Source organism: Palaemon carinicauda, chromosome 1, assembly GCF_036898095.1.
Source record: "Palaemon carinicauda isolate YSFRI2023 chromosome 1, ASM3689809v2, whole genome shotgun sequence".
In the NCBI taxonomy this organism is placed as follows: domain Eukaryota; kingdom Metazoa; phylum Arthropoda; class Malacostraca; order Decapoda; family Palaemonidae; genus Palaemon; species Palaemon carinicauda.
This window is the reverse complement of record NC_090725.1, coordinates 311,042,228-311,057,920: the sequence shown is the minus strand read 5'-3', so window position 1 is coordinate 311,057,920 and position 15,693 is coordinate 311,042,228. Positions and strand designations below refer to the sequence as shown.

Genomic DNA, 15,693 nt, shown 5'->3' with positions numbered 1-15,693 from the left:
GGGCTATTTTCCCTGCTGGAGCCTTTGAGCTTATAGCCTCCAGCTTTTCCAACTAGGGTTGTAGCTTAGCAAGAATTGAATAATAATAAAAATAATAATAATAATAATAATAATAATAATAATAATAATAATAATAATAATAATTGAATTGTTTGGCAATAATTCTTTAATATTTCATAAGCTCGTGATATTTCTATGATATGGATCATTATTTCAACTAATATATATATATATATATATATATATATATATATATATATATATATATATATATATATATATATATATGTTCTTAAAATATCTTATTTTCGTTGTTCATGATTTCTCATATATTTTATTTATTTCCTTTTTTCCATTCCTCATTAGGCAATTTTTCAGGTTGGAACCCTTTCCCAACTAGGGTTGTAGCTTAGCTATAATAATAATAATAATAATAATAATAATAATAATAATAATAACATATATTTCTTTTCAGTTACGCTCATTTCTCCCTGTCCCTGGGATAGAAGGGATTGGGAGTAGTCATACGCTGGTGAGAGGGGGAACTTTCGTGTGTTCACATCTAAATATTTAACCGTCATTTTTGACGGGTAGCGTACACTAGTAAAATAGATATACACCCAAACAAACCTGCTCGCAAAGTGGAAAATAATCCCGTATTATCAATTTGATGTAAAAGTTCAGAACTCTTCAGATTTCACTGCCTATCGAATATCTGATTAATTTTTACATACGAGCCGTTGTACCCGGGGGTGAATTATAGAACAAATATTTTCATAACTTGAAAGATAAGATAGGTTTTCCTGCCTGCTGAGGAGAGAGAGAGAGAGAGAGAGAGAGAGAGAGAGAGAGAGAGAGAGAGAGAGAGAGAGAGAGAGAGAGAGAGTGGTTTGGATTTGAGGTAGTGTTGGTATCTATGTATGTTCTAATATTAATTGCTTTTCGCAATGAAAAGTGAGTTTTCTAGCAAGAGTCCGTGACCTTTAAACTTGTACTGATAGGTCCTGTCTTCTTCTTCCAGATATCTCTGGTGTTTTCTTTTTCTAGATCTCTCTGTTGTCTTTTTCTTATTCCAGATCTGTCTGATATCTTATTCTTCCAGATCTCACTAGTGCCTTCTTCTTCATCCAGATCTCTTGATGTCTTCTTCTTCAAGATCTCACTGGTGCCTTATTCTTCCTCCAGATCTCTCTGGTGTCTTCTTCTTCTTTCAGATATCTCTGATATCTTATTCTTCCTGATTTCTTTGATTTCTTCTTCTTCCAGATCTCTCTGATGTCTTCTACTTCTTCTTCCAGATCTCTTTGATATCTTCTTCTTCCAGATCTCACTGGTGCCTTCTTCTTCCTACAGATCTCTGGTGTCTTTTTCTTCTTCTTCCAGATGTCTCTGTTGTCTTCTTCTTTTTCCAGATCTCTGATTCCTTCTTCTTCTTCTTCTTCTTCTTCTTCTTCTTCTTCTTCTTCTTCTTATTCTTCTTCTTCTTCCAGATCTCTCTGATGTCTTCTTCTTCATCCAGATCTCTCTGATATGCTCTTCTTCTTCCTGCAGATCTCTCCAGCGTTTCTCTTCTCGCCCTGATCCCCTTTCTCTTCCGCTCGATTGAACGCTACGATGATCCGGATGGAGTTTCAATACCTGTCAAGCCCTTCCGGTGAAGGAATCAGCTTTGCGCGCGGAATCTCAAAAAAAAAAAAAAAAAAAAAAAAAAAAAAAAAAAAAAAAAAAAAACCTCACTAAATCTTTCTTAGCTTTACCGGATATTTGTATTACGCCTTTTTTCAATCTTGTATTGTTTATTTTTATAATTGAGTATTTATTCTTGATGGCTATACATTTATACTGATATATTACTGAACCTGTAGATTTTCAAGTCTGCTATTTTTTTTAGACATGATAGTCTTTAAAGGATTTGAGAGAACATCTTTTGCTTAATCGAAAAATGCAAAATTTTCAAATGGACTTAATTGGTCTATATAATATGATAGATAACAGTTTTAAACTTATGTTATTTGAGGAACATATAAATATTTCCTTACATCTTACACTGTTGAAAATTTGCCGTAAATAAAACGATCAAAATCCTGGAATAAATGATGCCAAATATTTACCGTTTTATAACCGGATATATTGACGTAAAGGAGTGATATTACGGTCACCAACACATAAAATATAATAAGAAAGTATGGTAAAATTACGGTTGCCTGTATTTTACTGAAATACGGCTGAGAACCTTTTTACGGAGAATTTTCGATTAAAATAACCGTTTTTATTAATAGTGTATGATGTAAAAATTTCTCTATATTTAGATTTAGATAGTGTATATGTCTTATGGCTCGATAGCTAACATATACAATGAAGGATTACATAATTTTTAGATAGTAAAGAAAAAATTTTTTTTAGTGATAAATATGAAACAGGTGATGCATCTACGATTTAAAATACGGAAATTGATAATCCATTATTATTATTATTATTATTATTATTATTATTATTATTATTATTATTATTATTATTATTATTATTAATTGCTAAGCTACAACCCTAATTGGAAAAGCAGGATGCTATTTGCTCAGGGGCCCCAATAGGGAAAATAGCCCAGTGAGGAAAGGAAACAAGGAAAATAAAGTATTTTAAGAAAAGTAACAACATTAAAATAAATATTTCATGTATAAACTTTAAATAATTTAACAAAACAAGAGGAAGAGAAATTATATAGAATAGTGTGCCTGAGTGTACCCTTAAGCAAGAGAACTCTAAACCAAGACAGTGGAAGACCATGGTACAGAGGCTATGGCACTACCCAAGACTAAGAGTACAATGGTTTGATTTTGGAGTGTCCTTCTCCTAGAAGAGCTGCTTACCAGAGTTAAAGAGTCTCTTCTACCCTTACCAAGAGGAAAGTAGCCACTGAACAATTATATTGGAGTAGTTAACCCCTTTGGGTGAAGAAGAATTGTTTGGGAATCTCAGTGTTGTCAGGTGTATGAGATCAGAGGAGAATCTGTAAAGAATAGGCCAGACTATTCGGTGTATGAGTAGGCAATGGGAAAGTGAGCCGTAACCAGAGAGAAGGTTCCAATGTAGTACTGTCTGGCCAATCAAAGGACCCCATAACTGGCAGGTAAAATGCTGTATATGTCAATGGTATTGTCGTCTTCTGTTTGTGAATAAAGTTGCATCAAGGTACACTTCCATAATTTTTTTTTTCTTATGGAAGAAAATTCCATTGTGGTTAATTTTCAATTCCATGATTAAGATGGTAACATAAAAGAAGATAGGTATAAAGTTCAATTTGCTTTTTCTTTCTTATATAAATACTATATTGGTGAAAAGAAACTTCATCTGTTATTTTCTTTTGTTTTTTATCTTCTGGACCACCATTATTTTTAAGGAATTGTTGTTTTTCTATTATTACCTGTGTAGACGATAAGACTTGTCTTCGAATGAGGAAAGCTTGAGTTTCAGACATGGAAACTGTTCGTATGTGACTGTATACACACACACACACACACACACACACACATATATATATATATATATATATATATATATATATATGTGTGTGTGTGTATATAAATACACACATATATGCATAATTATATGTATATACAGTATATATATATATATATATATATATATATATATATATATATATATATATATATATATATATATCGACCTGGCCTTTCATTAGAAGGGGCTAGCGTTCGATCCCAAGTATGAGGTAGAAATTTATTTCTATTAGAACACGATGTTGTGTTGATATTTATCCATATATATATATATATATATATATATATATATATATATATATATATATGTGTGTGTGTGTGTGTGTGTGTGTGTGAGTGTATGTATGTATGTCTGTATGTGTATATATACATCATCATCATCAGCCGTAACTAGTCCAATGCAGGACAAAGGCCTCAGGTATATTCTTCTATTCACGTCTTTATATGGTTCTTCTATAACACTCCATACAAGCATCCTTTCTTAGTTCGTCAATCCATCGTCTTCTCCTTTCACTGCTTCTTTTACAATCTTCTTGTCCATCTATTATCTGTCATTCTTATTATATGTCCTGCTCACGTCCATTTCTTTCTCTTACATGTTGATAGAGAAAGTATATATATATATATATATATATATATATATATATATATATATATATATATATATATATAAATATATATATATATATATATATATATACTGTATATATATATATATATATATATATATATATATATATATATATATATATATATACAGTATATATATATATATATATGTATATATATATAAATGTATATATATATATATATATATATATATTTATATATATACATATATATATATATATATATATATATATATATATATATATATATATATATATATATATATATATATATAGACAGTATATATAGATAGATAGATAGTTAGATAAATACAAATACAAAAAATGCAATGGAAATTATAAAAACAGCTAAAAAATAGTATTTACAAACTCAAATATCAATGAAAAAGTACTCGGGTATAATAATCATTCAAGAAAAACATGAAATCCATAATAAATCAAATAATCATATAATTCAATTTAATCTCATTCTCTCCATAAAGAGATAAAAGTAAAAATAATTCGCTTAGAATAGAATGTTATTAAATCCGATTTACGTTTTGATGCGAGCCGTAAGCGATGTGATTCGATCAATTAATTTAGATTTGCTATTATCCACAAAACACCGGATTTTCCAAATTGGCTGGGAAATGTTCTGGCTTACGCGAAATTAATTCTTGGGGCTATTGTTGACTTCCGTGGAATTTTGCACTGAATTTTTTTTTTTTTTTTTTTTTTTTGCAAATGTTTTTAAATAGAAACAGCGAATATGACGTAAATTGGAAGTAGTATTGTGAAATAGAACTACAGTAATAGGAGGTTAATTGTTCTTTATTATTATTATTATTATTATTATTATTATTATTATTATTGTTTTTGTTGTTGTCATTATTATTATTATTATTATTATTATTATTATTATTATTATTATTATTATTACTTGCGCTATGAATTTTACATCATCAGGAGATAAGCTTTGGTGAAAAAAAGCTGTGACCAAGTTGAGGAATGATCTTCCTAATCGGATAGTAGAATCGGTGGAACTTCTAAAGTTCAAACTTGCAGCAAATGTTTTTATGTTGAACAGTCTTTTTATAGTTTGTATATTAAAGATATTGTTACTGTTCTTAAAGTATTTCATATTAATTGTTCAATACTTTTCATATATTTTATTTATCTCCTTATATCCTTTCCTCACTGGGCTATTTTTCCCTGTTGGAGTCCTTTGGTTTATATAATCCTGCTTTCAAAACTAGGGTTATAGCTTAGTTAATAATAATAATAATAATAATAATAATAATAATAATAATAATAGTTTGTGGTTATACCCCACAAAATATTGGTCAGAAGACCTGTATAGCTTGTGGTTATACTCCACAATACTCCACAAATTTTTGGTCAGAAGACCTGTATAGCTTGTGGTTAGACTCCACAATACTCCACAAAGTTTTGGTCAGAAGACATGTATAGCTTGTGGTAATACTCCACAAAGTCTTAGTCTGAAGACCTCTATAGCTGGTGATTATACGGCACAGAGTTATTATATAGTACGCCGACAGCCTTTGGTTATACTCAACATAGATAGTATACTAGTCTAGCTTGGGACCATGTCCCAAAAAGTATTGGCTAGCATACTTGTATAGGCTGTGGTAGTATTCCACATAGTATTGGTTGGCAGAGCTGTATAGCTTGTGGTTTCACGTAAAACAATATATATATATATATATATATATATATATATATATATATATATATATATATATATATATATATATATATATATACACATATATACATACTCCCATAGTGATGTGTGACCTTAGAGAAAAAACTCCTAGATTATAGCCACTGCAGCATTCAACATTTTATTTATTAAATCCGGCATGAATATTCTTTCACTACATAATAGTATTAAACTAGTTTTTATTCATTTACCTTTTTCCACCTATTTTATATCACCTCCCTTAGAAGACTAGGGCCTTTTTATATGAACATTCAGTATAGATAATCCTTTTGACCTCATTCTTATTCAGGGTTAAGCACACACCAAAGCTATGGTTTTCTTGACTCATATATCTTGTATGAAGAAGACAAGAACATTTTTCATTTACTATATCTACCTCGTCGTAGGGACTTGACTCCGGCCAATATAGTATGATGAATGACTATGTATGATGTAGAAAGAGATAATGTATCCACCGTCTTTTTTTTTTAACCTATATCATATTCTTGTTATATTCTCAATTGGAATAGTCTTTCTTATTTTCAGTTTATAATGCTGAGTTAAGTTAACTTGTCTCTGTCTATTTCACATAGGCTTTAACATTTTCTTTCTACATAAAATGTAATTTTTATTGTGCCAGCAATTCACATTTATTTATAATGCTATTTGTTTTCAGCGATTAATGTTTTCTATATCTAGTAAGTTTGCTGTTTAAAAGTTTGCCTTGTTAATTCTACGTTTTATTTTCTCAAAAAGAACTGTAGTTTGTTTAGTTCTTGACGAAGTGTTATGGTTCCTCTTCTTTTAGATTTTCAATCCATTTTATAAAAGTATTTGCCTTGATAGCACATTTCCAATCAAGTCAGAATCAATCATTAATATGTAGAGTATCTGCAGATATAATAATTTAGGATAATCAGTAATAAGATAATGTTACATAAGTGAGCAAAGATGCTCGTAATCTTAGAATTATAACATTGTGGTAAGGATTGGAATTATTTAGCATGGTGACCCTGATTAAATACTGAATCCTTTCACGAAAGTGATAGATCTTAATAGATTTGCTATGAAATAAGTTATTAAATCAATACTGTGACGTCTTAATAATTTTATCTGAAGATAGAGTTACCTGTCCTATATCCATGCATAAAACCTGCATTTTTGTGTCTCGTTGGTACTGAAGTATACTTCCGTGGATAAAAGATATGCTATAAAAGAAATGGTTGTATCAAAGCAGTATTTACACTTCTCTTCGTCTTCTTTCCTAACGTCCCAATATTAAGGATAAGGAGTGCGTTGCCTGATGCGTCCTATACAATGACTTCTATCAAATGCATCCTCTTCCACCAAACCTCTTCTCTCCATATCATCCTTCACTCTATCTCGCCATCTAATTCACTTCCTCCTTCTCGATCTTCTCCCCCTCACAATGTTCTTCTAAGCCCTCCTCTCCCCTTCCCCACCATCTATCCTCTTCATATTTCATCATTTTTCAATCTTTCAAGCATTGATATTCCTATAACTAATCTCAGCATTCTCATCTCTATTCAAACAAGCTTCCCTTCCTCTTTTTGTGTTAGAGCCTACATTTCCCATCCATACATTAACACTGGTCTTATTACTGTCCTATAGATCTTGACATTTAGCTTGATTGGCATATTCGTATCACATACCACTCCTGCTACCTCCCTCCACTCTCCTCAAGCTGTATTTATCCTATTCTTAACATCAGGCTCACAGCCTTACTCCTGGCTTATAGTAGATCTCAAGTATTTGAAATGTTCCACATGTTTTTCAATTGAGCCTCTACTTTCATGCATAGCTATATTAACCGTATCTTCCTTACTGCTCATCATGGCTTCAGTCTTATCTACATTTACTCTCAAACCATCCCTCTACAAAGTTTCTTGCCACTCTACAACCCTTCTCTGTAATTCTTCTCTTTTTCACAGTTAGTCATTAAATCTAACACTAACTTCAAAGGATTCTGTTTCCCCAACAGCTGTTATTACTTTGGTCCTTGTTCTTTTGTACATCATTCTAACAACTTCAGGACATTCATCTTCCTTAAAAACCAAAACAATACAGGTATTCTACCATAAGCCCTCTCTAGATCTGCAAAAGCACAGAAGAGCTTTTGTTTCCTTCTAGTCTCCTTTCCTGTAGTTAATTATTATAAAGATGGCCTCCATATTCCCTCTCACTCTCATGAATCCATACTGCTGTTTACCAATCTTTACAGTCTCTCTCAATCTCTCATCTAGCACCCTCTCAAAATCTTTCTAACCATGCTCTGCTAGTTTAATTCTCCTGTAGTTACCACAATACAGGACATCATCTTTCTGCTTGAATATGAATAATATTAGACTTATCACAGGCTTTGGGCATTATTTCCTGTTCCCATACTGCTCGTAATAAACCTAGCATCCATTACTCCCCATCTGTAGCTAGTATCTTGACCATTTCAATTTGAAACTCTAATGGACCGGGTACTTTATCATTTTTCTCAATACCCGCTTCACTTCTGTGTTCTTTATCTCCATTTATTTGTCACTGATTTTAATTTTAACATGAGATGAACTAGAGATGAAGGTTGTCAGATCTTATTGGGATGCAGAGCATAGTTTTATATTTCCTTTTAAAACGCTTCCAAAAGACAAAAACTACTTCCAGATCTTTGCTCAGACAGCACCTATAAAGTTTAAAGTGCTTCCAGAAGAATGAAATTACGTCTCCCTTTCTGTCGTAATAGAGTAATGGTCACAGATCCTGGCAACATCCTAAATTATTCAACCAGAAACATTCAGTTCATATGTCTGATTTGAAGTCACTGAATTGTATCACTTTGAACTGATTTCTTCTTGCATGTCGGTTTAAACGAAATAGTAGGTGTCATTGGGTATCTAGATGTCTATTCCAAAACTATATGAACCAGTGTTTTTATGATATGATATATAACTTTTGTTGGTCCTGGGTGGGTCAAATTGTCAGAGAATTAAAGGAATAATCCACATACGTCTTCATTCCATGATTTCAAACCAGAATTATTAACCCTGATCTCTTTTCATGATATGATAGTCTACTTACGAAAGGGGTTGAAAAGACTTTCTAGTGTGAGAACACCTTAAACTGTATTCTAATAGTTTCCTTCTCTCCAGTTTTATTACAAACGTTAACAGTCTCCTTCCATCTGGGACATATTTAGACCTTGCCTTCACTCCAATTTTAATAGAAATTCAACTAGTATCTAATGTTCTACAGTGATATGAATAATATGGGTAACAAATAGACAAGTAAAAGCATTAAATACATTTTTTTCCATTTATAAAATAATTAGAAATTAATAGAATTGATTGGGGGAAAAATCCACATTCAACCTCTGCAAAAAAAAAAAAAAAATACTTGTATCATACTTAACTATATTTGTTAAATTCTGCATGTCCAAAAAAACAGGATATAGATAATTCCTTTTATTATTCGTGAAATGTTATTTTGCCTAAAGTATTTGTTACATTCTGCATCAATAAAATTAGTAAATAGATCATTCCTACCATTATTCGTTTAATGTTTTGCCTTAGTGTATAAATACGAAGAGAAACTGTCGAGATAAAGCTAGATTTGTTTTGCATTTTCTATGAGGGGAAGGTAATAAATGATAAAGGATTTCGTGTCCCTAGAGTTAGAAAAATAAGGATTTCTCTCGGCTTTGTTTTCTGTTTAAATGTCCAATGTTTCATGTTTTGTATGAGCCATTTGGAATGGCAATGCTCTTGCAGTTACATAATCACTGAAGATAAAATCATTTGGCATTGTTTTTATATGTATAAGAAATTGGAAAGGTATGATAATGGACCTTAATATCCATGATTTGTAATTAAACAGCCGTAATGTCTATGGATATTAGGAAGTAATTATAATGAATGGTATCAGGGTGAACTAAAGAGATAAATAATGTAATATTTAAAGTAAGAAAAGTAGAAAGATTGGATAATAGATCTGGTCTTTAGTAACAATGAAGTGTAATTAGAAAGCCGTAATGTTTATGGATATTAGTAAATAATAATAATGAATGGTATTGAGATGAACTAAAGAGATAAATAATGTAATATTTACAGTCAGAAAAATATTAATATGTACGCATAAGATTTGGAAGCAACTTGCTATATCTGCGAAAAGTCAAGGTTAGTATGCACGTAGATATACAGAAAAAAAGGGGGGGAATTGAAAGGATGTCTTATGTAGCGCCATAGCCTCTGTACCATAGTCTTCCACTGTCTTGGGGTAGAGTTCTCTTGCTTAAGGGTACACTTGAAAACACGATTCTATCTCATTTCTCTTCTTCTTCAAAGTTTTTATAGTTTATATATGAAAGATTAATTTTAATGTTGTTACTCTTCCAAAAATATTTTTATTGTTCGCTACTTATTTTGTAGTTTATCTATTTCATTGTTTCCTTTCCTCACTGGGTTATTTTCCCTATTCGAACAATTGGGCTTATAGCATCCTGCTTTTCAAACTACGGTTGTAGCTTAGCTTGTAATAATAATAATAATAATAATAATAATAATAATAATAATAATAATAATAATATCTCAAACGAAATGTCATAAATTTCTTGCTTTTCTACAAAGTCAACGCAGAGATTTTAAGGAAGCTAAAAGGTTTAATATAAATTCCGGAAAAGTATTTTTAATCCGTTCATCATTGATTAAAACTTTTTTTTTTCACTCAGTATTCTATCCATTCAGCTGAAGAGGGTGTGTTTGTAAAACCGTGATATATATATATATATATATATATATATATATATATATATATATATATATATATATATATATATATATATATACTGTATATATATATATATATATATATATATATATATATATATATATATATATATATATATATATATGTGTGTGTGTGTATATATATGTATATATATATATATATATATATATATATATATATATATATATATATATATATATATATATACATATATATACATGTATATATACATATATATATATAAATATATATATATACGTAAGTATATAGATGACCGCGGAGGTAGCAGCAGTAGGGGACTCAGCAGTATGAAGCTTCATCTGTGGTGGAAATGTGGGAGGTTGGGCTGTGGCACCCTAGCAGTACCAGCTGAACTCGGCTGAGTCCCTGGTTAGGCTGGAGGAACGTAGAGAGTAGAGGTCCCCTTTTTGTTTTGTTTCTTGTTGTTGTCGGCTACCCCCCAAAATTGGGGGAAGTGCCTTTGGTATATGTATGTATGTATATATATATATATATATATATATATATATATATATATATATATATATGTACATATATATATATATATATATATATATATATATATATATATATATATATATGTATATATGTATATATAAATATATATATATATATATATATATATATATATATATATATATATGAGGTATTTTTTCTCAAAACAGTTATTTTAAAACAATAAGACATGAAGTTAGAATGTTTATAATGAATATGCTATATTGTCACTTATCATATCATGCAAGCAGCTCCTCTAGGAGGACACTCCAAAATTAAACCATTGTTCTCTAGTTTGGGTAGTTTCATAGCCTCTGTACCATGGTCTTCCACTGTCTCTTGGGTTAGAGTTCTCTTGCTTGAGGGTACACTTGGGCACACTATTCTATCTAATTTCTCTTCCTATTGTTTTGTTAAAGTTTTTTTTTTATAATTTATATAGGAAATATTTATTTAATGTTACTGTTCTTATAATATTTTATTTTCCTTTACTCACTGGGCTATTTTCCCTGTTAGGGGCCCTGGGCTTATAACATCCTGCTTTTCCAACTAGGGTTGTAGCTTAGCAAATAATAATAATAATAATAATAATAATAATAATAATAATGATAATAATATATGTGTTAAGGTTTTTTCCTTCATTTTAAACTCCGCTCTCCTTCACAAATTAAGAAATATCCAATCTATATAAGAATGTATCTCTATGCAACATAGTAGATGCGTTCCCAGTTTCCCAACACCTGGAAAAAGTGTCGGGAAAAAGATAAAATCGTTAGAAAAATACATTAGCAAACTCGTATGAGATTAAACTCCCTCTCTGTTCCTGCCCTCATACTTTCCTTTTAGAGAAAATCCAATTTCATTGGTTGGGAGACTATTAGATTCCCTATTGAATTCCCTTTACCCTTTGCAAGTCCCCCTGAAATAAGGATAAATGCAGTTTAGAAGTTTATTGAGTCTCTCAACCGTAACTATATTCCAGACATAACAATAACATAGCGTGGAATGTCTTTAAAAAAATACTTTATTGAGCAGAAGAGAAATGAAGTCGTTTTGTATATAGCTATTTTGCTTCTGATCCTATGATTGCTCCTAGTACGTTTAACGAAGAAATAAAACATTAATGAAAAATAATTAGATAAATCATGGATTCTCACATGACCCTTAGCAATAGTTCAAGGAACCCTAAAATTCCACTGAACCACAAGTTAGGACTGGCTAATTTAAGTATATAAAATTCAGTTTTGTATTATAAATACATATTTTCTAACCAAAAGAAACATTGATATTAAAATACCACAGCTAACAGAAAATATACCAATAAAGGAGAAATAAAGAGAAAAACTGCAACACTAAAATAAACAGCTTGGGGGAAAAGGTAATCAAGACTCTCTTATTCTGGCATTTGTAAATAATCGATATTTCAGAATGATAAATGAGAGAGAGAGAGAGAGAGAGAGAGAGAGAGAGAGAGAGAGAGAGAGAGAGAGAGAGAGAGAGATGCCACGGTAAAGAACGTACAAAGTGAGAGAGAGAGAGAGAGAGAGAGAGGGAGAGAGAGAGAGAGAGAGATGCCACGGTAAAGAACGTACAAGGACAGAGAGAGAGAGAGAGCCTTACCTTATTGCCTTATTTTATGTTTGTGTTCCCACAGGTACCTCAGTGTGAGGCACCTCGTATATCCACCAGAGAGTTGCTAATGCATCTTCCGGTGTATTTTGCATCTTCCAGTCTTGGATGGTGTGGGATGCATCTTAGGTATTTCTCGAGCTTATTCCTAAACACATCTACGCTCACTCCTGATATGTTTCTTAGATGAGCTGGCGCATTAAATAGTCGCTGCATTATCGATGCTGGCGCGTAGTGGATTAATGTCCTGTGCGCCTTCCTTATTTTTCCAGGTATATTTTTTGGCCCTATTAATCTACCTCGGCTTGCTCTTTCTGATATTTTTAGCTCCATGATGTTTTCAGTAATTCCTTCTATTTGCTTCCATGCTTGTATTATCATGTAGCGTTCTCTTCTCCTTTCTAGACTGTATAGTTTTAAAAATTGCAGTCTTTCCCAGTAGTCAAGGTCCTTAACTTCTTCTATTCTAGCAGTATGGGACCTTTGTACACTCTCTATTTGTGCAATATCCTTTTGGTAGTGTGGGTACCATATCACATTGCAGTACTCGAGTGTACTACGTACATAAGTTTTGTAAAACATAATCATGTGTTCAGCTTTTCTTGTTTTAAAGTGTCTGAATAACATTCCCAAGTACTTTTTTTTTATATATTTGTAAGTGTCCTTTCTTTTAAGTCCCTTTTTTCATTTTCTTTCGATTGTATAATCTTTTGTTCTGCATTTTCTATATTACATTTTATTTCCATCATTTTCCACACATTTTTTTCTTTTACATGATTTTTCTTCCACTTTCTAATTTTCTGAAATAAGATCCTTCTGTCTCTTGATATGCATGTCTTTTGTTTATTGTTTTTTTCGGTACATATTTTTCAACAATTTTCTCAAGTATTTTGTACATTATGTCTGTATTTACCTGTATATTATCACTTACAAATACTTTTTTCCATTCTTTGTTTAGATCTTCATTTATTTTTTACCATTTTATATTCTTACTAGAAAAATTATATTTTCCATATCCTTCCCAACGTTTTGTGCTTTGATTAATTCTGCGATCACTTGCTTTGGAATAGAATATTAATTCTATGACATTGTGGTCTGAAATTCCCGTGTTATACACTATTATTTCCTTAATATAATTTATCTCATTCACAAATACTAGATCTAGGACATTTTCCTTTCTTGTTGGAATGTGGTTTATTTATTACATATTATGTTTTAATAACATATCTTGAAGCTTTTCAAATTGCCTCTTATCTTTTGTGCTACTATTACTCTCTTTTTTTTATGTATACGTACAACCACTTTCTTCTATCCGTTCTTTCTAATCCACGAAAGTTAAAATCTCCGGATAGGAGTATATTCCAGTCTTTTTGGTTTTTACATATATCATCTATTTTTTCTATCATTATGTCAAACTCCTTAGTATTTGGGGGTCTGTAAACTACAACATTCACCAGTTTTTCAAATTCAAATTCTACTGCAATCAATTCACATTCTGTGTTGCTATATTTTTCACAGACTTTTCCTTTATTTATGTCTCTTCCATATATTGCGGTTCGCCCTTGATTCTTATTTGTTCTGTCTGATCTATACGTTTGGAAACCCTTTATCTGGTCATCACTGCCAGTCTCTTGGGATCACCATGTTTCACTTATATTTAATATATCTATTTTTTTTTTCAATTTGGGTTAGTTCTTCTAAGAACTCTATGTTCCTTTTAGAGTTACTCGTGACTAAACCTTGTGCATTCATCACTATTATGGTTTGTGTTTCATCCCCATTATTTAATATGGGTAATAATATGGATTCTCCCATGCTTCCTTCCTGTTCTGATATGATGTTCTTTTCTCCATTTCCAGGAATTCTGCCATTAAAAAATCCAACTTTTCTATTATATTTGCTCTTGCGCATTCATATTTCTTTTTGTGTGTATACCTGCAATTATCCCCATATCTGCACCAACCCCTGGCATTATAGATGCATTCTTTGTAGTTGGGCTCTAAATGTGCATATTTGGGTTGAAAGGCATCATATCTTGGGGCCTTTGGTGCATAGCGCGATATATACTCGGCCTGCTTTTTTGTTTCTTTTTTTGTTTCATTTTTGCTTTCATTTTTCTTTTCTGTTTGCTGAGTTTCTTACTTTCATTCATGGTTGCAGGATGCATATATCGACATTTTTTTTTTTTTGTATTTGCATCCTTTTCCTTCATTTAGGTTTTTGCATATTTTTGGATGGAGATATGACATTCGTCTCCATATCCGTCTAAATACGCTCATTTACCATATATTTCATAATTATGGCATATCTTTGGATGCTTGTAGTAGCATATTTCGCCAAATCTGCAATTCCCTCTTTTAAGCAAATTGCAGACTATATCCTTCTTTTCTTTTTTTTTCTTGTTCTTGCTTTTCCATAAAAGTATGTAGGTCCGGGTAGAGTCTCTTGGGTCTATTATTTGTTTCTATCTGATAATTTATTTCGTCGTAAGTATGTTGTTGGATGGCATCATAATTTATATCAATGATGTCTTCTGCATCCTTACACATATCTGTTCATTTTTTCTCTTCTTCTTCTTCTTCTTCTTCTTCTTCTTCTTCTTCTTCTTCTTCTTCTTCTTCTTCTTCTTCTTTATCTTCAACTATTTGCATATTTAGTCTCGACTTAATTATATTTTCTATCCAGACTAAGCATGTTGAGCAGAATACCTTTGTGTCTCTATTTTTAATTTTTTGCTGTATTTCAGCACATGTAGGGTTGTTGAAACATGACAGGCATCGCATTTTCTAATCAGTTGCTGGTGATTATTAATGTATTGCACCATTTTGGCATTCTTTTTCCCAATGCATCAATCAGCATATTTACCATATTGGACTTCTTATTGTTCTTTGATAAAATGCGTTGATTGATG

At 31.2% G+C, this 15,693-nt stretch overlaps 1 protein-coding gene across 1 annotated transcript in view; it reads left to right on the top strand.

Moving 5' to 3' along the window:
- The first annotated feature begins 7,700 nt into the window (after nucleotides 1–7,700).
- Nucleotides 7,701–15,693, top strand: part of LOC137640293 (protein fem-1 homolog A-like) — a 104,771-nt gene continuing 96,778 nt past the window's right edge. Inside the window, exon 1 of the mRNA XM_068372922.1 lies at nucleotides 7,701–7,797. Coding sequence (XP_068229023.1) covers nucleotides 7,701–7,797 — 97 coding nt within the window. The remainder of the gene's footprint in view (nucleotides 7,798–15,693) is intronic.